The sequence below is a fragment of the Sinohyriopsis cumingii genome, chromosome 11, assembly GCF_028554795.1.
Source record: "Sinohyriopsis cumingii isolate HCF-2022 chromosome 11, ASM2855479v2, whole genome shotgun sequence".
NCBI lineage: Eukaryota > Metazoa > Mollusca > Bivalvia > Unionida > Unionidae > Sinohyriopsis > Sinohyriopsis cumingii.
Genome location: NC_142971.1, coordinates 103291123 through 103316230, shown reverse-complemented (window position 1 = coordinate 103316230; position 25108 = coordinate 103291123). Strand labels below are relative to the sequence as shown.

The following is a 25108-nucleotide window of genomic DNA, read 5'->3' as shown; positions in this document are numbered from 1 at the left end:
CCAAACTAATGCCCATTTCTTATTGTGGCGGCAACATCAAATAATTGTATTGCATGATTGAGACTGGTATTTTTTTCCATCTGCTGAGTACGTTTTCATAACAGTCGGTGCTTCAAAGGTAATCTGTTTCCTTTAAAATTTCAGAAAACTATTTTATCTGGGTACATTTTTAAAAAGGAGTTGGCCATCATTTAGACTATTCTAGTTACTATCCCTCCATGCCTACTGAATAAACCAACAAGTAAGATGTATTTTTTGTTTTTACATTTGTGGTAGCAGCGTGATGCTGCCTTCCACGCATGCGTCTGAAAATTAACAAAGGGTCAACAGCCGATAGAGATGCAGGTGTTCTGATGACAGGGATCATTACAGAAAACGAGAGTGTTCTGAAAGATTTAATTCTGAGTGAAAAGAAGAGGAATTTTACTTACCATCCACATACAAATGTCAGTCTTTGTGAATATATTAATTACTAGTGAGTGGCTGAAAATCCGATGAAAGATAGATTACGAGACAATGCCTTGTCCGGTTGAACTCCGCTACCAGAAATGTCAACAACAAAAAAGCGGATATTTCACAACATACAGAACTCGTGCTAGATGTCAAGATAAGCGGATTATGATATAACAATGCACTGTTTAGATGTTTTGTCAGTATGGACACAAATTATATCTGCAAATGGAATACACTCCAGCCCAGTTGATCTATGTTGTGGTGTTCCACAGGGGTCTGTTCTTGAACCTGTTCTCTTCATTCTGTACACTCAGTCGCTCTCAAGTGTCATAGATCATCATCCAGTGTCTCACCAATTGTACGCTGATGACACCCAAATATACAAATCTAGCCACCCAACTGAAGTTGATGCTACCATCTAAGGTGTAGAGAGGTGCATTTCTGATGTGAAATCATGGATTACATGTAACAAGCTGCAGATGAATGAGGATAAAACTGAGGCCATTCTGATCACAACACAAAGACTTTCTCAGTCACATCCTTTACCTCAAACAATAAATATCAGCAATGCCAACATTAAATTCACACAATCAGTACAAAACCTGGGTGTTACTCTGGACAGTACTCTCACATTGCACCAACGTGTCATGAACATATGCAAGGCTGCATATCTTGAGCTGAGACGCATCAGCTCAATTCGCAAATATCTTTCAGTTGATGCCACTAAAACACTTGTGTGTTCATTAGTACTTTCAAGACTGGACTATTGTAACTCAATTCTGTCTGGTTCATCTCCATATCTACTCCAGAAACTTAAAAAAGTTCAAAACACAGCTGCTCGGATCATACTTAGAGTACCACGATCAGAGCACACCTTCCCGCTGCTCTGTACCCCACATTGGCTATCCAATCGATCCAGAATCAAACACAAAATTTGTTCTCTGTGCTACGTTTCACTGTTGGACTCTAGTCCAACATACCTATCTGACTCACCCATGTGTACACACCAGCAAGATACTTACGCTCCTCTTCTGACAATCGTATACTCATTATTCCCACTATGAAATTAAAGTCATATGGACAGTGTTCTTTTGCATACCAGGGCCCAGCAACGTGGAATGAATTGCCCACTGAACTTAGACACAGACACAGTGATCACATTCAAGAGGGCTCTCAAAACTTGCTTACTTCGACTGCAAGAACAAACTTAAAGACCGAATAATGTTTCCTAACCAAAATATTCTCAGCATGTTTTTTAATGTTTTTCTGATTTCATGGTGTTTGTTTTTGTAATAATATTATTATATGTTTTTTATCTTATAGGTGTTGTCTAATGTTGTAAAGCACTTAGAGCTTCTAAAGATTAGGCGTTATACAAAGTCCTCATTATTATTATTATTATATTTTATTTTCCACTCATGATCCCCTCACAGACATGGGTCATGTTAACTAATGGTGAGATTTAATCCTTTTCTTTCTCCTGTTTTGCATAAGTATACATGACTACGTGCTTTAAAAAAACATTCTGGGGTTTACAAGTTCTTATTCTAAAGCACCTCAAGAACAATGAATCGACTGGCGTTATGTGTACTGTGGTGTTTAGAAGCTTGGAAGTTGACATCAGTGGTTTACTGTAACATGAATGAAATCTGAGACAACATTAACATCATTTAATGACCTTGTACCTCCTATGCTAATCATCATACTGGGTGACTTCTTGTATTCTAAATGTATCTTGTGGTGAAACATGCAAACTGGATCGGATAATTGTGATAAATGTGACAAGTTTGGGGCTAAGAATGACTAAAGCTGCTTGATAGACATAAGTTTTAAGCTTAATCAGGCACTTTTTAGGAATGATGAAGCAGTGTTTCCCTTTATCCTCATTTGTGCTTCAGAGACCCCCACATTTTTAATTTGACCTCCAGTTTTGATACCAAAGTTCGGTTTTTACTCAGTCTGAGCCCCAGTTTTGACACCAAGAAGATTTTTCACTCTCACTCTTGTACCCCTAGGGGATACACTGTGAAGGCTACCTACACATTCAAGTACTTCAAAATCAAGTAGGATTTGAACCACATTAAGGCTGTATCATGAATGCCAAATACATGCTGGAGACGGTGAAGTAATATATCATGGTCTATTGTGTCAAATGCTGGTGACAAATCAAGGAGGGTGAGGACTGTAATCTTTCCGCTATCCAACGCAGAGAGAATGTCATTAACTACTTTTAGAAGAGTAGTTTAGTTTCAGTACTGTGGCAAGGGCAATATGCAGATTGTACATTGCTAAAAAAACTGTTTGAATTTAGATGAGATACAAGCTGAGATAGAACAACTTTTTCTAAGATTTTTGATATGAATGGGAGATTAGAAACTGGGCAGTAGTTCTTTAAATCGTTATGGTCTAGTGTTGGTTTCTTCAGCAGATGCTTTACAATGGCAGTTTTGAAAAATGATGGGAATTCCCCGGATGAGAAAGAGGTATTAATAACATCAGTTAGTGAAGGCAATACTGGATCTAAGCACTCAAACAGCAGTGATGTTGGAATTGGATCAAGTTCACATGACTTTGGTGCACTCTTCATCAGGATTGTACGTACGAAATCCATAGAGACAGGTTCAAATGCTGCTAATGGTTGCCGCTCAAATTCTGTATCCCAACTGTATGGTGACGACGAGTCAGTTGAAATTGTGGTGTCAAGCTTATCTCTGATGGTTTGTACTCTGTCACGGAAGAAATTTGCAAATGTGTCCGGAAGGTTGACTGGAACTTTCCATTATCTTAGTAGTGTAGTGGGCTGATTTCGCTGCATGGACTATATTCTTTCGGATGTAGTTTTATAAGTGACAGGGTTACCCTTTCTTTAACTAATTTAAATGGCCTTTCTCACCAGATGTTAGATAAAGCCATTGGACAGTTACCTGCAGTGACCTATCCCATCATCATAATGGTCCAAATACTGATATCTAGCATAGGATGGTAAAGGTCAGAGGAACTCCAACTAAGATAAATCAAACTCAACTTCTCTTACATTGTAATTAAGTCAAATGACAATAGTTAGTATGGAATGTGGAATAATATAAAGTACGGAATGTGTAGTAACTTGAAGCATGGCATGTGTAATAAAAAAAACATCACATGTTTTGGAACCTGTTATGTGTTTAGGCTCTTACAAAATGTAACAAGAAAAAGTGAAAACAACAAGCTTTGTCAAATTTAACAGATAATTTATTTCCCTAGATAAGCAATGTAAAAGTGAGAAAAAGGAACTTAAAGGAGACCAGAAACAAAACTTTTCATTTTATGTATGTAATTCTCTACAAATTTTAATTGGACTGTGATGTTTATAAATTAAATATCATAGGCGGGTAGTGATTATATTGCGCGGAAGATACCACGATTCTGTAAATTGCCGAGTTTTTCCGAGCTTTGATGAGACAACAGATCACGTGGTTCTGTGACGCAATACTAGCCAGTCCTCAAATACAAGACGGACAGAAGGAGACCAGATTTGGGTTGCTAATTCAAAAGTTGAATATGCTTCCAATATATGCTCATAACTATATCTGTTGAATTGTGTGTTAACAATGTGTTTAAGACCTGACAACAGAAAAGTACAACAGTAAGAAGGTGCTCATATTTCATATTTTGGAATTTAAAAAATGCAATGTAATTTTTAAATAAATACTTATACATCATGTGCTGTGCAAAAATGTGATAAGGATTAAGTGATGGTGCCCAATGTAAAAATTAAAAATTTATCACAATGCAATTAATTCATTTAAGAAGGATGAGGTTCAATCGTATTATATGTAAATGACACATTCATTACCTACCCCCAACACACACACACACACACCATCACCACCACCGAAGGTATGATATCTTGAAAATATACATGAAATGCTGAGAGATAATACTGAATTCTGGGTGAAGAATCTAGAATGGGGACAGACTTGTGTGTAAAACAATATCCGTTACCTTGGAGGTGTAAAAGGCATTGAGAACGGTTTTCATCGGTCGAAACTTAAGTATTAGTTTTTCACACACAAAGAAAACCCCACAAATAAATCTGCAAAGCAGAAATCATAAGTAATTAATTTAAAAATTAAGAAGTTTCCTTCTTATGATTCAATCACAGTGTATTTTACATGCAGGCTACAGATGGTGTATTGACAAATCTGATAGTATATCATGTCTGGTATAAATAGTTTATGTACTGTACTGGTCAGTGCTGAAAGAAATTGTTTAGGCCCAGGCTCAGGGCTGGTGACTTAAATAAACTCAATAGCCCTGACTGAAATTCCACAAGCCCGGACAGTTCATACCCGTCAACTCTCAAGCTGGAAGAAAAACCTCCCGTTTTTTGGGGTATTTCCACACCTACCTTCCGATCTCATACTATCTCCCGAGTTTTCGCAGAGAACTCACTATTATTACATTATGTCTGCCAATTTTCATTTCTCAAAAGAAAAAAAACAAAACATACATAAATAGATAAAATGTATACAATCCACTTATGCCGTATTCTATTTTATCACTTGTGAATATTGTAGTGATGAAATAATATCACACGAGTTTTTTTCTTCAGTAAATAGAATGTTAAGATGAAACATTATTGACATAAATTTCAGATTTTTTAAAACACTACAACTGAATTGTAGTAATAAAAACATTAAAAAAAAAAATTGTCACCAATTAGCTTAAATCCCATGAATGATCACTGTGAATGTTGCCTACTTTTTTCTGCAAACAAAATCAATCTCCATTTCCACCAAAGAAACTCGGCCAGTTAATGCCTGACATTCCTCTACTGTATATGTAAAGTTTAATTACCATGATTAAATTAAAAGAAGGAATAAAAGAAAATATGCCACACAGTATATGTGCCCCCAAAGAACTAATTCAGAATAAATATTTTATTCAGTAAACAGTGTTACACGCCTTAAGACTTAAACCTAAGGAAATAAGGTGGGATTAAAATGTGGGAAAAACAGATTTTAACTGTTAAAATGAAGTCCTAGGCATCATAAGTTATAACAAAATAGGGCATCGTTTATTTGCCAATCAATGCTGATGTTTACATGTACATATTGTAGAACATAGTTTCTTTGAAGTATGTCCGAAGGGCAGTCCTTTTCACAAGATAAATAAATTGATAAGGATTAACTGTGTTAATTAGTCACACTGGCCTTATGCTTGTGTACTCAAGTCTAACCATTAGCTATTATGCAGTTTAGCCACAGCTGACCAGAATAAGATACAAGGGTCTTGTCCTGGGGGATAATAAGGCGTATCACAGGGAGAAATGGCACGTCCCATGGGCACTCGCACATTGGGGCAAGGGGTGGGGTCATTAGTAGCCTCCCCCCAATTTCTGTTGTCAGCCAGTTAAATTGAAACTTTGATTTCATAACTGACCTCTTTTCTTTTAGTTGCTGCTATTTAAACATCCCAGGGGATAATTTTATATCAGTTCCAGTCATTACAGATTACCGTTTATACATACAATGTGTAACAGGCATAGACTGAATTTTTTTCTTCTAATTTTTAATTTTTGTTTAAGATTACTGAAAATTGTGTTTTCTTGAAACATGACCACATCAGGGATTTAGAATCTTATTTTTAGCAAAGCTTCCATTTGATTAAAATCAGATCTCATTTTCACCTAGGACATAGGTGATTTGATTTCGATTATGCCGTATTAAGGTATGTATGTCAACATCTTGAAAATACATTTTCTCATTTCATCAGTGCGGTCAGAGTTTCCTCAGGCAAACAATTTTTTTCCACCAAACCCGACGGGCACTTAACTTTGAATAGAGGGGCCCCAGGTGTTGGGTTATCACATTTTTAGCACTGCTTGTGTAGATAAAAGACCTGTGAATTGATTGTTGCATTTTGTGGTCACTTATTTGGCTTTCTGCCTATTTTTGTAACTCACACGTTTTAACACTTTTCCCAGGATTTAAAAATATCCAGCGGTATGTCTGGAACAGCGACAACTTTTCGTCTAGGCCTAGCATTTGCGTATCCTAGAGATGTCATTTTTTTCAGGATCGTTCTCGTAACATTCCTTCAGAAATGTAATGATCACAGAGTGCTGTATGGTGTTGCTTTGAAATCGACTCGCTTGTAATAATGTATCTATACTTTCTTTATGCCTTTATCTTTGGAAAAGAGAAAAATGTTGTCCACAGGCTTTTCTTAATGTGCTATTACACTCGTAAGCAACGCAAAATGGCATTGTCTTTTACTCTGGCAACTCTCATTTGGGATGCTGGAGTCGCTACTATAACGTCACACCCCGAAAGAAACCGAATAGGCGCAGAAATTTTGCATACGAGGTCACGGAAATTCACCTCCCAGAAGATATGCCAATATTTATATATTGGCATTACGGTCGGAGATGAATCTTCAGAATCAGGTTTTCTTCTATAGTGCTTTTATTATTATTCTGTATTTCCATTGGTTTCTGGTCTCCTTTAAGGTATTATGAATCAAATCCAAAAATAATCCAAGAATTAAAAAATAGAAGTCCTAGTGATAAAAAGTCCTAATGAAACTGAGTTCAAATCCCAGTGAAGTCCAAAATGGAAGGCGATGACATATGCTGTGGTCAGCGTCGTACTGCTGTGTCAACATTTCTTTGTTGAATCACAGGAAACGATATTCCAGTGTTTGAATTCTGTGTAAATTTTGATTACTGTCCTTGTCCAAGAATTAATTTTGAGCACAAGTATTTCCAGGGAAAAATAATCTCTTGGAATCCAAATAATTTGAAGAAAAATAAAACAATTAGCCCAGAAATTGGTCACAACATAAAACACCTGGACATCTCCATTGTTAAGGCAAGTAATGATTATTTTTTCTCAAAACATCAGCAATAAACCTAGCCATAACGCAAAACAGATGCCCAGATGTGGGTCAATCCTCCGGAAAAAACCTAATTGATACATGTTATTTGTCACATACTCCAAGTATGGCCTTGATTTCACTTTATGAATCTCACTTCAACTCTTCTTGGTTCTGAATCAAGGTCAGGAACTAGGTCAGCATTAGATACAGAATTTCTATTATTTGTTGTCTATGAAAAACAGATCAAACAGAACTGAACTGAATATCTGGTCAATGTCAAATCCAGCAAATAAAGATACATTGCAATAGCATGTAATGGAATTACAGAATTTTTAAACTAACAAACAATTAAATTAATTCACATATAAATTAAATCAAATATACATAACACTACAAATACATTGGCTTTGCATTCCTTTGAGAGAAAAATTCCAAAATCGTGTAACATGATTATGTAAAGAGATTAAACTCTAATGAGATTTTTACAAAGCATGTCTCAGTTTATAAAAAAAAAAACTTTTGTTTCACCTAATTTTGACTGAATTGAAAGCACTGGATTACACCCACGTGAATTGCAGTTCTTGGAAATCATTCTTGCTCTACATTTTTCAATCAGTACCTGTCCTGCCCCTGAGACTTTGCCCACAAGATTGGTAGTATGACCTTTCTGGAGTGTAGGAAGAGTAGTCTGGCAAGAGCTCCTCATTACTGATTACTGCCATCTAACCTCTGTTTGGGTGAGCTCATTCTCAGTCAATGTGAGTACATGGGAAAACTTGCCAGTTGCTTCTTATGGGTTTGTAGTTACCATGGTTTTCCTGTGTTCTTACTTCACCAGTTATACTTTCCGCCATATATAGCGCATCATGTGCTGAAAAATGATGTTAAATCCCAAACAAAACAACAACAAAGCTATCATAGTACAACTCTATTGAAATTAAGCCTATAAGTGTTTGGATGATTGAATGCAACTCTCTAGTACAAAGACACTTTTTTCCAATTCTGCAATCATATTAATATCAAATTTTGGAATTGTACAAGTTTCTGGGTGGGTGTTGTACAATTCGAAAGATTATTTGTTCTTTATAAATGTGTGTGATAGCCATTTTGCTCAGGTGTTTTTTTGTTTTTTTACTTGTCACAATAGTTGGAGTATCTGTAATAGGTTTGCTATTTATAAGAACTCATTTCCTCAAAACGTACATGGAGATTTAAAGGTTAATAATATTTTATTCCTTCATTCTTTAATTGTATTGATTTGTTGTAAGATTGATCTCCTAATCCTCCTGCATGATTTATTATGAAACCTAGACCTATTTTCTAATGATGTCAATTTTTATTATCAGGTTGGTGTAACAATGGCTCAGACTGTAATAGATCCCAGCATGCTTGAAGCTTGTGTCCGAGATGTGCTGAATATCCAAGCTCCTAGGTAAACAATTCTCAGAAAATTTAGTCTGTAATTACAAACCTTTTTAGGAGTTAGACAGGATCCATGGTAGAGGTTGGACTCATAATACAGATGTTACAAGTTAGATATCCACCCAGTCCAGCCTGGGTCAACTCCTTCAGTGTACCCATGGGAAGGCACTTAGCTCCCATTTCCTCAGCATGATCTAACCAACAATTTGTTCATAGTGCTATTAAAATGAGCAAACTCCAAACCAAAAGCTATATGTGACAATTTGTAGAACTGATTGAAGGCAGTTTCGTGTGGCAACTATTTTATTGTTTGCTTTCAGTTAATATTTCATTAACATGAACAGTCTTTTGATCCTGATGTATATGATTCAGAACAAGTGTTTACAAATGCAGAAAATTGGGATGCTAAATTCAGTTCATAAATCCTAGGTAAATTGGATCATCTGATACAGTCCTCCAAACAGAAGCCTATTGTCCCATCCTATGGTCCATCACACAATCTCTAAGTGCAGCCAACCATGCATTTTTTATCAATTACTTCAGTTTTCAATTGATAGCAGTGAAACTGGGTAAATGTACTTGATATCAGGCTGGCTGACTCTCTCTAACAAGCTGGCTGACTCTTTCTTTTTGTAGCAGTTTCCGAATCTCCTGGACTATGGAAATTCGATAGGTGGCAATCTGATTATTCTTGGAGATTTCACCTTTCACTTTCACTGTCCCAGAGACTCAAATACATCAAAACTCATAGATTCCATTAATGTTTTCAACCTCAAACAGTCAGTTAACCAACCCACCCATAAACATGGTCACATTTTCGACTGGATTCTTCATAGACTTGATGATAACATTCTTCAGTCCTCCCTGGTATCCCATGACCTTGCATCAGATCACCTTTGCATTATATGCCATCTTGATGTATTAGTCCCTAACCCTCCACCTGTATCTGCTACTAAGAGATACCTCCATATGATAAATAGAACCAAAATAATGCACAACATCCAAGCTAACCTAACAACTTGCTTACCTCCTACCGCAGAACAACTCGATAACTGCCTGCGTTCATTGCTTGACAAACATGCTCCAGCTACCAAGTGCAGAGTATCAATTCAAAAGTGTTCTCCATGGTATAGCAATGCTAGGGACCAGCTTTGCACTGCTAAAAGAGACATCCGTAAAGCTGAGAGGCTCTGGTTTTCCACCAGACTCACTATTCATAAGCAACTCTATGAAGCTGCTAAGAAGAATGTCACAAATATAGTTCATGCAGCGAAATCAGCCCACTACACTACTAAGATCATGGAAAGTTCCAGCTGCAAAGAGCTCTTTGAGATTACTAACAAGCTAATGTCAAGGAACAAATCTACACCACTTCCAACTACCTTCTCTCCAGTCGACCTTCCGGACATGTTTGTAAATTTCTTGCGTGAGAAAGTACAAACCATTAGAGATAAGCTTGACACCACAATTTCAATTGACTCATCGTCACCATACAGTTGGGATACAGAATTTGAGCGGCAACCATTAGCAGCATTTGAACCTGTCTCTATGGATTTTGTATGTACAATCCTGATGAAGAGTGCACCAAAGTCATGTGAACTTGATCCAATTCCAACATCACTGCTGCTTGAGTGCTTAGATCTAGTATTACCTTCACTAACTGATGTTATTATTATCTCTCTCTCATCCGGGGAATTCCCATCATTTTTCAAAACTGCCATTGTAAAGCATCTGCTGAAGAAACCAACACTAGACCATAACGATTTAAAGAACTACTGCCCAGTTTCTAATCTCCCATTCATGTAAAAAATCTTAGAAAAGGTTGTTCTATCCCAGCTTGTATCTCATCTAAATTCAAACAGTCTTTTTAGCAATGTACAATCTGCATATCGCCCTTGCCACAGTACTGAAACTACTCTTTTAAAAGTAGTTAATGACATTCTCTCTGCGTTGGATAGCGGAAAGATTACAGTCCTCACCCTCCTTGATTTGTCTGCAGCATTTTGACACAATATACCATGATATTTTACTTCACCATCTCCAGCATGTATTTAGCATTCATGATACAGCCTTACTGTGGTTCAAGTCCTACTTGGTCAACAGGACACAAATTGTATCTGCAAATGGAATACACTCCAGCCCAGTTGATCTATATTGTGGTGTTCCACAGGGGTCTGTTCTTGAACCTGTTCTCTTCATTCTGTACACTCAGTCGCTCTCAAGTGTTGTAGATCATCATCCAGAGTCTCACCAATTGTACGCTGATGACACCCAAACATACAAATCTAGCCACCCAACTGAAGTTGATGCTACCATCCAAGGTGTAGAGAGGTGCATTTCTGATGTGAAATCATGGATGACATGTAACAAGCTGCAGATGAATGAGGATAAAATTGAGGTCATTCTGATCACAACACAAAGACTTTCTCAGTCACATCCTTTACCTTAAACAATAAATATCAGCAATGCCAACATTAAATTCACACAATCAGTACAAAACCTGGGTGTTACTCTGGACAGTACTCTCACATCGCACCAACATGTCATGAACATATGCAAGGCTGCTTATCTTGAGCTGAGATTCATCAGCTCAGTTCGCAAATATTTTTCAATTGATGCCACTTAAACACTTGTGTGTTCATTAGTACTTTCAAGACTGGACTATTGTAACTCAATTCTGTCTGGTTCATCTCAATATCTGCTCCAGAAAGTTCAAAAAGTTCAAAACACAGCTGCTTGGATCATACTTAGAGTACCACGATCAGAGTACACCTCCCCGCTGCTCTGTACCCTACACTGGCTATCCATTCAATCCAGAATCAAACACAATATTTGTTCTCTGTGCTATGTTTTACTGTCGGACTCTAGTCTAACATACCTATCCGACCTCACTCATGTGTACACACCAGTAAGATACTTACGCTTCTCTTCTGACAATCATATACTCATTATTCCCACTATGAAAACAAAGTCATATGGACAGCGTTCTTTTGCATGCCAGGGCCCAGCAACATGGAATGAATTGCCCATTAAACTTAGACGAAAAGACACAGTGATCCCATTCAAAAGGGCTCTCAGAACTCACTTATTTCGACTGCAAAAACAAACTTAAAGACCTAATAATGTTTCCTACCTTAAATATTCTCAGCATATTTTTTTAATGTTTTCTAATTTCATGGTGTTTATTTTTGTAATCATATCATTATATGTTTTTTATCTTATAGGTGTTATCTAATGTTGTAAAGCGCTTAGAGCTTCTAAAGATTAGGCGCTATACAAAGTCCTCATTATTATTATTATTATTATCATCTAAAGATGCACATAGCAACAAATCACTTTGCTCTCACAGCTTTCATCTCTACTGGTCATAGACCAGAAGAGGTTATGGGATGGGATGTTGTCAGTATTCCATCCATCCATTTGTTGGCACAAGTTTGTTGTCACTGCCAATCCTTAACTACATCCTAGGATTGCCATGAAACCTTTACACACACATTCATCCCAAGGTTTGGTTGATTCTAACTGAAAATGCTGCAACTCTGACTGCAGTGACCATCTTTAAATGGCCATCTTGAAATGTTTGTTATAACACAAGATTATCAGAAATGGTTTCAGTACTCTGCAGTGAAAAAGTAAAAAATAGTCTTTCCATGGATTCTTGGATATTCTTGTCAGCCAGTATAGCGTCTATCCCATCGAGGGACGCTTGATCTTAGAGTTATTGCCCTTTTTGTATTGCAGCTGAAAGAATATTGTGAACATATCTTGTTGCATAGTGTCCCAGATTTTGAAGATTACAGTGAAACTGAGTGCATCTTATAGTCATCATCAGAAGATATACAGATCATAAAATCACTATGCTCCTGCAATTTTTTGTATACAGTTATTGTCCTTTTAAACTTTAGCTTACTGTAGTGTATGACAAAATCTTGTGAACATAACTAGTTTCAGTTTTCAGTGGAGCACCATGAAACTTTTAATATATCTGGTCATTATATAAAGAGGTACATGGACTGATCATAATACATCTTGGAGTACTGCCATTACCTTGCAAATGCAGCCCTCCCAACCTTGTTTTTGGTATTGAAACTTGTCATCTGCCCACTTAGATGGAAGTCAGATAAGTTATCTCCCCTTAAATAATGGCCTGAAATTCCATATATACTTCATTTATTACTTTCACTCATGCTAGGAATCAGATTTGCAGAACTCTTTTCCACTTGTAGCTTTCATGTTTGGCTGGATTCTAAGGAGTTTTTTTTGCACAGGAAAGTATGCACCAGTTATATTTCTATTTATCACTCTATTCTATTAAAGACAACAAAATCAAACTTTATTGGTCATACTGTTATAAACATTATTATGTAGGTAACAATTACAATATTTAACATTAATAATTGATTATATTGCTAATTAGCAAATGTGACCAGCAACAGCAAGAGAAACAAGTGAAAGGAGTACTCGGTGCATGAAAAGCTTTGTTTCAAATGTATGGTTCATTATGGCGAAGTGAGTTCCAAGGTTTGTAGTGAACTTAAATTTCCTAAATTGGCACTTGATGGTTTGCTCAAGGATGTGAAGAAATTTCACTGTTACTTGCAGTGAAATAACAGCATAGGTATTTAACTAATAGAGCTATGTTAAAGAAATAGAGTTTCACGAATTAAATATCCCAAGTTTATGAAAAAAAGAAATCTTGGTTTTTTGTGAACTAATAATAATACTCAGATATATCCACGTTCACAGGCAAAAAGTAGTGATGTAATACACAATGTTTTCAGTGATACACCTGATGTTTGCTGAAACCTTCTGGAGCAATGTTTTTAATAATCTTTTGGTGGTTGGTTATAATGAAATTAAAGATAATTTACACAGAAAGTGAAACACTTCATTAGAAAAAGGTAATTATTTTGTAAAACAAGTATTGAGCCATTAGACAGCTTCCCCCACTGTCATCTCATTGTTGCTGTCTGGGATGGCATCCCATTCATATATTTTTTAGAGGTCCCTTGGTAACTCATGTTTTCACTTGTACTGCTGTCTTTGTTTGTGGTCTATGTTGTTGTGCACGAGTTATCAAGGGAGAGGTGTACTGACTTCATTCTGTATCTCTCAAGATTGGTAGTTGCTTCATATACACTAGGAGACTAGGATTAGGCCTTCTCTTGGTTAGGGGAATGTAACTCCTTCCACCTCTTATCTGTTTTCCTAATGTATTATGATTGGGTAGTGTATCTGAGTATGGGTCAGACCAATTGCCAATTCCTCTGTCAAAGGGGAGATCACTCTTGTCTGGTGGTAGACGACTTTTGGCACTATTGTTGCTTGAAACAAGATTGGAAGGGATGGATTTGTGAAGCAGTGGTTGTAATTTTCATATATTGTGATCAAGTAAGTATTATCTAAAAATCATATATCTTAAACACTGGTTTTAATAAATTATTGTCCTCCTGGAGATTTTTGTCGAGTTGTTGACCCTTTTGTCTAACAAAATCTTTTAAAGCAGAAAGTCCTGCAGTTTTTGATGGATCAAGGTGAATTTTGCTTCATTTTATGGTCATCATCTAAAGATATACGTTTCAGCTATTCCCAGTACTCCTTGAATTTTTTAATGCTCATTTTGATTTGGAGCTTTATGTAGTGTCTGGCAAATATTGTGAATGCAGTTAGTCTTGTAGTTTTTATTAGATCACTACAAAACTTGTACATGTTATGACCATTATGTGAACAGGTGCAGGTCAGCAAATCAGTGAGGTGTTGCAATTATTTAAAAAGTTCTTGCCTACTTTTTTGCGGCTGAAGTCATTGTAGTATGGTATCTTGTGGTGTTTTGTGGATCAGTGTGAAGTGTGGAATATATTTTGGCTATCATCTTAAGAGTACATATTTTAACAAATGACATTTGTAAAACTTAATGCCATTATTAACTTATACCTTGATATGACAGAACTTTGTGACTGCAACTACTCTTGCATTGTTCATTGGATTGATGTGAAACTTAGTACACATTAAGGTTATCATCAGAATGTGTACATAGTCATTGTACTAACTGCATTTTTGAAGATTATGCACTTTCTGATTTTAGTCTTGTCTTCGTCATGTGTGATTTAGGATGGGGGATGATGGAGAGGTAGGCATGTATTAAACTTTCGAAAATTGTTCAATATTCCTTAACTTTTTTTATGTCATTTATTAATGTCTTTTCTGTTTTCATTGCAGAGCAATGGCAGTATTGGATCCTTTAAAAGTCACCATCACAAATTTCCCCAACGATCACAAAGGGGAGGTAACTGTGCCAGATTTCCCTGCAGATGAAAAGCGAGGTTCACACAATGTGCCCATTTCAGCAACCATATACATAGAAAAATCTGACTTTAAGGAGGTAAGTAAGAAGCCTTTGTGGCACCTTTTAAATAACATGAACTGTTTTCTCTCACCAGATTACTTTATCTCTTGTTTTTTTACACCTGCAGAGCATATTATGCTATTAACCATCTATCAGTTGTGTCTGATTTAATTTCCATACAATGCCTCCAGTTCTCTACAATCTACCATTAACAAATTTTGTGAATGACTTACACTTGATAAGGAAGAAGTCTGTAGATTTCAGAGTCAAAAGACCTCAGTAGCTGACCCAGACTTGTCCAATAGTAGAATTTGACCCTTGTTTGGTCAAGAATTGTGCACACTAACATCTGAGCCACCACAGCCCAGACTTTGGATACATTTGATTTACGAGTAAACATGTCACTGTTAGTGGGACAGAAAGAATAAAAATTCTTTTTCTTTTGCATAATTGGTTTAGTTCTAGATCAGGGACCTGAATCAAAGTTTGTGGTGGACTTGCACTTAAGGTAGAAAAGTGGGGTCTGTTGATTTTAGGATCAAAATGTCAGTGGTCAAGCTGGAAATTGATTTGCTTAATGCTTGTTCTAGAATAGGCTCCCATATCAAAGCTTGTAGATAGCTTGCATTTAGAGTTATTAAGAAGAGTTTAGACCTGGGGGTCTGAAGGACACAATTCATAGTCACGATACATCTAATAAAAAATAATCATTTCTGCATAGTAAGTTTAATTCAAGACTATATACATTGACTAAAGGTCCATTTCATTGTGATCCATTGATCAATAATCAACCATAACCTACTAGTGCATACACAGGATTCTCCTAAACTCAAAGAATGGGCTTAATGTAACATTCATGAAACGGTTGTGTACTAAAACAGTTTTGCTGATTCTGTGTAAATTGAAAATTCAGAATCAGTCATTTACCTAATAAATGTCAAATTATCTACAGCAGTTTAATTTATAATGGGGTTACCATTGGCCAATTGATCTAATGCCATCAACTTTACATATTACTCAGACATCTTGTCTCTGTGTGAGTTGAAGTGTGAAAAGGCATACCAGTAGTTTCCCGTGGATCAGTGACTCTTCCTTGGGTCTTCATGTGTTCTGTGGTTACCATGTATAGTAGTCTATCATGTGCTGGATAATGGCACTTAACCCTACAAAAGCTCACCATTTAACCCCACAAAACCCAGCAATTTAACCCAACAAAATCCTGCCAATTAACTAAAACAAAAACAACATTTAACCCCACAAAACCCAACCATTTAACGAGACAAAACCCAACCATTCTACCTGACAAAACCCAACCGTTTAACACCACAAAATCCAACTATTTAACCCCACAAAACCCAACCATTTAACACCACAAAATCCAACCACTTAACACCACAAAACCCAACCATTTAACCAGACAAAACCCAACCATTTAATCCCCACAAAACCCAACCATTTAACCCAACAAAACCCAACCCAACCATTTAACCCCACAGGAGCCAACCATTTAACCCAACAGAACCCAACCATTTAACCCACAAAACCCATCAATTTAACCCAACAAAACCAAACCATTTAACCATACAAAAGCCAACCATTTAACCCCACAAAACTCAAAACATTTAATCCACAAAACCCGACCATTTAACCCAACAAAACCCAACCATTTAACTTAACCCAGCAAAACCCAACCATTGAACCCCACAAGAGCCAACCATTTAACCCTACAAAACCCAAGCATTAAACCCACAAAACCCAAGCATTTAACCCACAAAACCCAACAATTTAATCCCACAAAACCCAGCCATTTAACCCCCACAAAACCCAACCATTTAACCCCACAAAAACCCAACAATTTAACCCTACAAAACCCAACAATTTAACCCCACAAAACCCAACCATTTAACTAAAAAAACAAAACATTTAACCCCACAAAACCCAACAATTTAACCCCACAAGAACATGGGCTTACAGTTAAATCTTATTTTGCTTGATCATATAATATGGCTTAAATAAGGAGTATTCTTCATCTGTAGATTGGATTTTCCAACAGGTCATGCATGCCTTCCCCAATCAAACAAGCAACCCTTATCTTGTGGCATTTTAACTTGCTTTCGGTATCAAGTTTATACTTAAATGTTTTGCAGAATGCTGACAAGTTATGAAAGTCACAGCCAAGTTAACCACCTCTCATGTTGAGATAGGCTGTAATTTTAATTGATTGTGATGAATGGTTGTCTTCACTTATTGACAGGGTTCTTATGGTCTTTGACAGTTTGGGAAAAATGAGGTAGCATTTTCAAGGCCTTGAAAGTTTGGGAAATTCAAGCAGATTATCCTGAGGTCTTTAAAAGTCTTTGAAAATTGAAATAAACCCAAACATTTTAATTTCTTTCCATAATCACAAATAAAATTGTCCAAGGTTGTTAGATTTGGATTTAGTCAAGTTTTCTTGGTTTCTTTCGTTTGATTAATTATAGTTTGAATTTCATCATTGCACAATATTGTAGTATTTGCATTCATTGTTTTCTCATATAACATAACTTGTATACAAACTGTTAGTGAAAATAGGTCTTGGAAATATGTTTGTGGTCTTTGAAGGTTTGGGAAAGTCTCTGAATTTATCATTCAGAATTCTGTACAAACCCTGATTGATGAGTACATTTGCTATGAAGTGTGACTTATTTTTTGTTAAATATTCCATTTTGATGTATAGCAGATTCTGTAAGAATAGACACTTGCTGTTTTTTTATTGCATTCCTCAACATGGTGATTACAAATTCACTTTATCTTATCATATTTATTCTTACATGTTTCTCCTTCAAATACGTTCCCTGATCACATTAACGTTAGGGATATAAGCCTGCTACCTCTCGAATCCAGCCCTACTAAAAGACGAAAATTCGTCTTTTTTGTCTATCTCATATAGACCAAAGGGCAATACTCTTGCCCCTTACCTCCCCTTGCCACCGCCAGGTGTCACTAGTTTTTAAGCTTCGCTTGTACTGATAACACGTACATTATACCTCCAAACAATCCAAGCCATCTTAGCGTTAAATTGGACCATCCGAAGTTAAATTTGGATTTATTGCATTGGACAATCATTCTTCTACAGGTTGTATACATTATTTTAACAACTTTTTCAAAATTGAGTGACTTTGTCACCCTTACGGATTTTGTTTACTGAAGACCATGTTACACACGCTATCGCGGAACTCGTGTTGTCAGTTAAGAGTTAACGCGACACTGACTAATTTCGCTTACTCCGTTAGTAACGGTTGTGGTATTAGCGAATTAATAACATGCTGAATTGCTAATTTGTGCTTTGTTTTCTTTTCTTGTGTCGTTTCAGTAGAAATGTCAACCAAATGCATGAAATGCAAAAAGTTCAAAGCAAAAGAAGACAACCATGACGCTTGTATTGTATGTACCAAGTGTACATCATCTATACCATGCAGCTTGTGTAATACTTGGACAGAGCAAACGTGGGCTGATGTAGTCCAGAAGGCAGCAAAAGGGAGGGATAGACGGAATAAGTCGAAGAAAGATAGCATTGATGTCCTCAGTATACGTCCGAAGACAGCCTGCATTGCGAGCCTTGTGGGGGACGTTGGAGTCCCCCCTCCACCTAAAGTTCTTCGTTTGCAACCGTCAGCCACAGTAACATCAGCGGCAATGGAGGAAAATAATGTTGACAGGGTACAACAGTCCAACTTTGAACAGATGCGTCATTTGGTCCAGGAAACAATGACGCAGCTATTGACATCAGGCCAGATATTACCCTTATTTCCCTCGCTCGCTTCCACAGCTTTTTCTGAGTTTTGGGGGAATGTTCCCCCAATTTTAGGCTGCCCAGTGGGCGTAAGTCCCCCTGCATGTCCGAGCATGGCCTTCGGGCCTGTAAGTCAGGACGCATGGGGTTTCATCGGATCCATTTCTTTATACAACCTCTACGTCACCGGCCGTCCAACTGTCCCAGCATGGGGACCCTATTGGTAAAACGATCCGACCAAACATGACTTACGGGGATATTAGTGATAAATCCATCCGTCAAGCCGTACTGCCGGCAACATACCAATACTATGGCGGAGATTTTAGTGAGAAATCTCTCCGTCCAGCCAGACCATTGGAGCAGCCGGTACCGGTGATAGGACCATCGCCAACATTCAGACCGACCACAAGCCAGACAAACCAGCCGGCAGGGCCGGCGTCCATATGTTCACGGCTTATCCACAAGGGAGAGTTAGTGACAGTGTTAAGGATGACGGAATCGCGTCATCTTTGCCACCTGGTATGCTCTATCCAGAAATACAAGCTATTACAGAACACGACTCTGCACAGTGAGGGTGACGAAACTCCTGCAAATCAGCCGTACACAGATCCAGCCATGGAACGGACTGAGTTTGGCTTCAAGGCGGCAGTGGAAGAAATTTATAGGGTGTTGGCAACTTCAGAATGCCCTCCACCTCCTACCACCACTCAAGACTACAAAGTTAAGGCATCTGTAGATCTTGACGGGGAGGAAGAGATGCCGTTCTTCCGGCTCCTTCCCCAGTCGGCAAAAATTAAGGAGATCAATGATCGTCTATCAGGACGAATAGGTGATCCGGGGAACGCTAAGGCATTCTTTTCAGAAAGCCAAGTACCAGCAACGTTCTCGTGTCGCTGGTACAAAACTCATTCAGATGCCTTCAGTACGGATCTTCGGCCCTGGACAAAAATATGGCAGCAGTTCACATGTCCGCTCCACTGTTTTACAAAGTGGACAAAAATGTGTTCCATGCCACATCAAAGCTAGTCCGGAACGTAGTCGCTACGTCTTCAATGTTAGACTTGGCTTCATTAGCCATTTTCTGACTCGCAGAAAAATCCGACAATGACCACGCTTGGGAAGCGACGGCCCGGATTGCTAGAGTTATTAACAGGGCAGCTCACCATTCCATGGCTAATGAGTTGACTGCTTCTGCCAACTTAGACCTGATACAATGTGACGCATGTCTACAGTCCACGTTGCTCAAGCCCCATCATACTCTGGCTTTACGGATGACTCCGTTTGGGTCGCCTTTACTCTTTGGAGGAAAAATTGAAGAAGTTCGGAAGCAGGCAGCTCAGGAACTGCCCCTCCAACTCACCGCCCAACCCTCACAGGCGTTTAGAAAAAATCAGCCCATGCCACAGCGGAGGGATGATTGGCGGACCAGGGACAAGGGATCCTTACAATCAAATGTGCAGTATAGATCCCAACCCAATGCCAGGAGACAACAGTCTAATCAAGCTAGGAGGCAACCATACAGAGGTGGTAAGAAACAAAGTTTCTCCGTCTTCAAGCCTCCTAACTCTAAAAATTGACATACCCTCTCCACCACCTGCAGACAGCCTACCTGTGGGAGGCTGCCTCCTGCAATTTCAGGACCACTGGACCACCTTTTTTCCTCAGAACGAATGGGTGATCCAGATCATTTCGGAGGGACTTCGGATTTCATTTATCCACCCCCTCCTCTGTCCTCCTCTTCCCTCTTCACGGACGTACCGTCCGATCGGAAGAAGGATACCTTTCTACAACAGGAGATACGGTTGCTCATAGAAAAATGGGCATTGGAGATTGTGAAAAAGACCCGCAATCACCAGGGTTTTATTCCAGGCTGTTTTTCTTATCCAGAAGGCAAAAAGCAAGTTGAGGCCGATCATCGACCTGAGTCGCCTCAACCAATACATTTTACCACCGAAATTCAAGATGGAAACGGTGAGATCAACCTGTCTTTCCATCCAGTGGGACGAGTATGCCGTCAGTCTAGATATGACTGACGCATATTTTCACGTCCGTATCCACCCTCCGTCACGGAAATTTCTCAGATTCGCTTACCGCAACGCGGTTTATCAGTTCCAGGTCCTACCCTTTGGCCTCAACATCAGCCCTTGGGCTTTTACCAAGGTTATGGATTGCATCGTCACCCTTTTCCACTCGACTTCATCTACAGGGATGGCAGTTTACTTGGACGACATCCTCCAGAAACATATGGTAAGTTCTATTCTGCTCAAAGGCAGAAATGATCTTTTAGCACTTTTAGATCATCTAGGCTTTCTCGTGAACTTTAAAAAGTCCGATCTCCGTCCATCCCAGCGTTTTGTCCATCTGGATATGGAGTTTCTCATCGATCTGAATCTGGTACGGCTTCCTCACACTCGCGTAATCTGGATTATCGAACTCGTCGAGTCCGTTTCCAACAGGATGTGGATTTCAGCGAGAGAATTGTTGCAACTCCTTGGATTATTCAATGCGGCAGCAGACTTGATCCCGCTTGGCCGTCTTTTTGTGCGTCCCTTACAAATGACGTTACTAGCACAATGGCGCCCCTTTTCAAGTCCCCTCAATCAAACAATAATGATCACGCCCGAGATATGATTGTTCCTGCGTCAGTGGCACAACCCTGGTTGTCTGTCCACTGGGATTCCTCTTGGAGATGCCCCAAGCAGAGATAACGGTATGTACCGACGCCAGTACCTACGGTTGGGGTGCCCACCTGTTGCCGGACTTCGCTACAGTCAGCGGCACGTGAGAGCCAGGGGAGAGGCCTCTCCACATCAGACTTTTAGAAATGAGGGCTGTCATCATGCCTTTCATTTCTGGAAGGATCAACTCTCAGGAAATACTGTCCTCATTATGTCAGACAACTCTGTGGTGGTGACTTACCTCCTCAAACAAGGGGGCACCAAATCACCAGACCTGTGCATTCTGATCTGGCAGTTTCTACGTTGGTGTGACAACCTCCACATCAACGTACAAATCAGACACATTCCCAGCAGACTCAATGTCTTGGCCGACACTCTATCAAGGAAAGGTCAAGTCATTCACACGGAATGGTCACTCCATCAATCAGTCTTTCTTTGGATTTGCACACTTTGGGGGCGTCCGATGATCGATCTTTTTGCGACAAGGTGGAATCGCAAGTTGCCACCTTCGTCTCTCCGGTTCCAGACCCGGAGGCTTGGGCCGTGGATGCTCTGTCAATCAGCTGGGAGGGGTTGTGGGCATTCGCCTACCCTCCCACGGTTTTGGTACCGAAAATAATCCAGAGGTTAAGGGGTCAGAACTGTCGGATGATTCTGATTGCCCCTCTCAGATGGAACAAGTCCTGGATCACCGATCTACTCGATCTAGTGACAGATCTACCCAGGAAGATTCCAACCAGCCCAAATCTTCTCAAACAACCGCGGTCACAGGTGTTCCACCCCTGCCCGGACCGTCTTCTTCTTCATGCTTGGCTCTTGTCCGGGCAGCCTTGCGAGACAAACAATTTAAACCTTTGATTGTGGAGAGAATCTCAAGAGCAAGAAGGCCCTCCACTCTGAAGGCTTACGAGGGAAAATGGCATGTTTTCAGGGACTGGTGCCATATCAATAACATCGTCCCTTTGAGTGTCTCAATCCCTCAACTGGCCGACTTTTTCTTCTCTGGCTTTTCGAGGAGGAACAGTTGGCCCCAATTACTATCAAAGGCTACCGCTCCATGATATCAGACACATTCCGCCATCATGGTAGATGTGATATTGAGCATAACAAAGATCTATCAGATCTTTTAGCCAATTTTGATTTCAGTCGACCAAAATCCCTCACCCTGTTTCCAAAATGGAATCTGTCCTGGGTTTTAACATGGCTCAATTCAGACAAATTTGAACCTTTAGCCCACACTTCGTTAAAGCTATTATCATACAAAACATGTTTCTTGATAGCCTTAGCTTCAGCATGCAGGGTGAGGGAGTTACATGCCCTTTCCAGTGACCCGAACTTTCTTCAGTTGAGATCAGATGGTGGTCCTCCTGATGCAACCAGGCTTTGTAGCCAAAAATAGGTTACCATCCATTGGCAATCAAAGAATTATCATTCGCTCGCTCTCTTCCATAGATAAGTCAAGAGCAGCTGCCATGCAAGATCCTGTTCGTGCACTCAAGCACTATTTAAAACGCACAGAGGCGTGTCGGGACACACGTAAGCGCCTCTTTGTTCTGGTCAAAGCTGGTAAACGGGATATCACCCCTCAAGCCCTTGCTTCATGGTTGAAGTGGGTTATACGCTCAGCGTACTCTGAGGTCTCACAAGATCGGAGTCGCCTCATGAAGATTACGGCTCATGAGATTAGAGCAATCTCGGCGAGCCTGGCATTCAAACGCAATGTTTCGATCCGAGATATAATAGAAGCTGTTGGCTGGCATGCAGAGTCAACCTTCTCCAGTTTTTATCTCAGAGATTTGGCTTCGCAGAGGCAAACCTTGAATCTGGTAGGTCCGGTGTCGGCAGCCCAGATGACCACCAGACCCATTTAAAACAATCAGTACAGCCTATCAGCTTCGCTGGATTAGGTAAGAAGATTTCAATAACTATCTTTTTAACCATATATAGGGGTCACATATCACGGGACCCTAGGCTGTGTTGCTGATGAAATTAGGAGAACGGGTTATCGTTCAAATGGGGAATCCAGCCATCATTCCCTAGAAGGTACCCGGGGTGGAGGTAGGATGCTCAGCATTTCCTCCTCCTATTACTTATTCTCCTAACGTTAATGTGATCGGGGAACGTATTTGAAGGAGAAAGCAAATTTTTAGTAAATTGTGTTTCTCCGAGAATACTTACCCGATCACATTACTTAAAAACCCTCCCAACCACCCCGCTATGCGAGCATCCTCGTATAATATATATCGCTCAGCTTAAAAAACTAGTGACACCTGGCGGTGGCAAGGGGAGGTAAGGGGCAAGAGTTATTGCCCTTTGGTCTATATGAGATAGACAGAAAAGATGAATTTTCGTCTTTTAGTAGGGCTGGATTCGAGAAGTAGCAGGCTTATATCCCTAACGTTAATGTGATCGGGTAAGTATTCTCGGAGAAACACAATTTACTAAAAATTTGCTTTTCCAGAGTGTTGACAAATCATACAAGAGATTAGCTTGTGATCAGCCAGTGGGTCTTAGACATGCTGGCTTTGTGATATTTGTGGACAAAGTCATTAAGGTAAGTCACTTGATACAGTTGTCAGAGATTTGTCTGCATATATGGCTACATTTATCACATAATTAATGCAAGGTGCAATAAATACTTTTTTTCATTTTTTAAAACTTTATTTTAAAGTTGTAAGTAATAGACTGATTAAAACCAATGAGTAAATATCTGGTACATTTTTGAGAATAATGGATGAATTACCAGTATAATCAGCTAAATGCCTTGTCTGTTAAATGATAAGAAACATTCACCATTTGATTTTTCTTCCAATTTGTGCTTAATAGTTTAGTGCTATTATCAGAGTTATGACTAACTAGTTGAAGGTCTTTTTTCTTGCTGATAGGTATAGTTACAGTTCAGTGTAATTATTTATGGTTATTTACAGGATTCCTATGGAAATGTCACTGAGTTGCTTGTGACTTGTAAAAGTACAGCAGTAGCAGAAAAACCCAAGGCCTTCGTTCATTGGGTGTCTAAACCTATAGAATGTGAAGTTAGACTATATGACAGATTGTGAGTACCAGGCTCTGTTTCTAAAAACTGTTTGTGCCATCCAGTAAACATGTGTTGTTGTGAGGATGTTGTGGCATTATATGACAAGGATTAAAAAGTCTGGCTTTCCAGTCTCAGTTGGTCAGAGAGTAATATTCTGATTGAAATGGTTTTGTGCATCATTTCAACAACAGACTTGAATTTACATTTTCATACACCCAATTTTTGTGTGTGTTTTGTTTTAACATGACTTCCCATTATTTTATGACTACAATTTAGATCTCCAGCTTAATGGAGGTCTGACAGACTCTGGTATGAGGTCATGTTCTGTTGACCTTTTGATTCACTAATCAAACTAAAACTTTTGCATTTATGAAAGACGAAAACATCATTTGGAAAATAATTGTTCTAATGATAACTCAGTATAATTCAGTGCTTTATTTGGAAGACTAAAAATACGTTGACCATGAATTTCTAAGGTCACAGTAACATGAACTCTCATCAGTACTTGTCACATTTTTCATATTTTAAGTAGATCTCAG

The 25108-nt window shown here is 38.8% G+C and overlaps 1 protein-coding gene across 1 annotated transcript in view; it reads left to right on the top strand.

Moving 5' to 3' along the window:
* LOC149789190 (glutamine--tRNA ligase-like) overlaps positions 1 to 25108 on the top strand; it is a 143189-nt gene that overhangs the window by 75431 nt on the left and 42650 nt on the right. Inside the window, exons 17-20 of the mRNA XM_089975334.1 lie at positions 8661 to 8746; positions 14956 to 15118; positions 23994 to 24086; positions 24460 to 24587. Of these exons, the coding sequence (XP_089831460.1) occupies positions 8661 to 8746; positions 14956 to 15118; positions 23994 to 24086; positions 24460 to 24587 (470 nt within the window). The remainder of the gene's footprint in view (positions 1 to 8660; positions 8747 to 14955; positions 15119 to 23993; positions 24087 to 24459; positions 24588 to 25108) is intronic.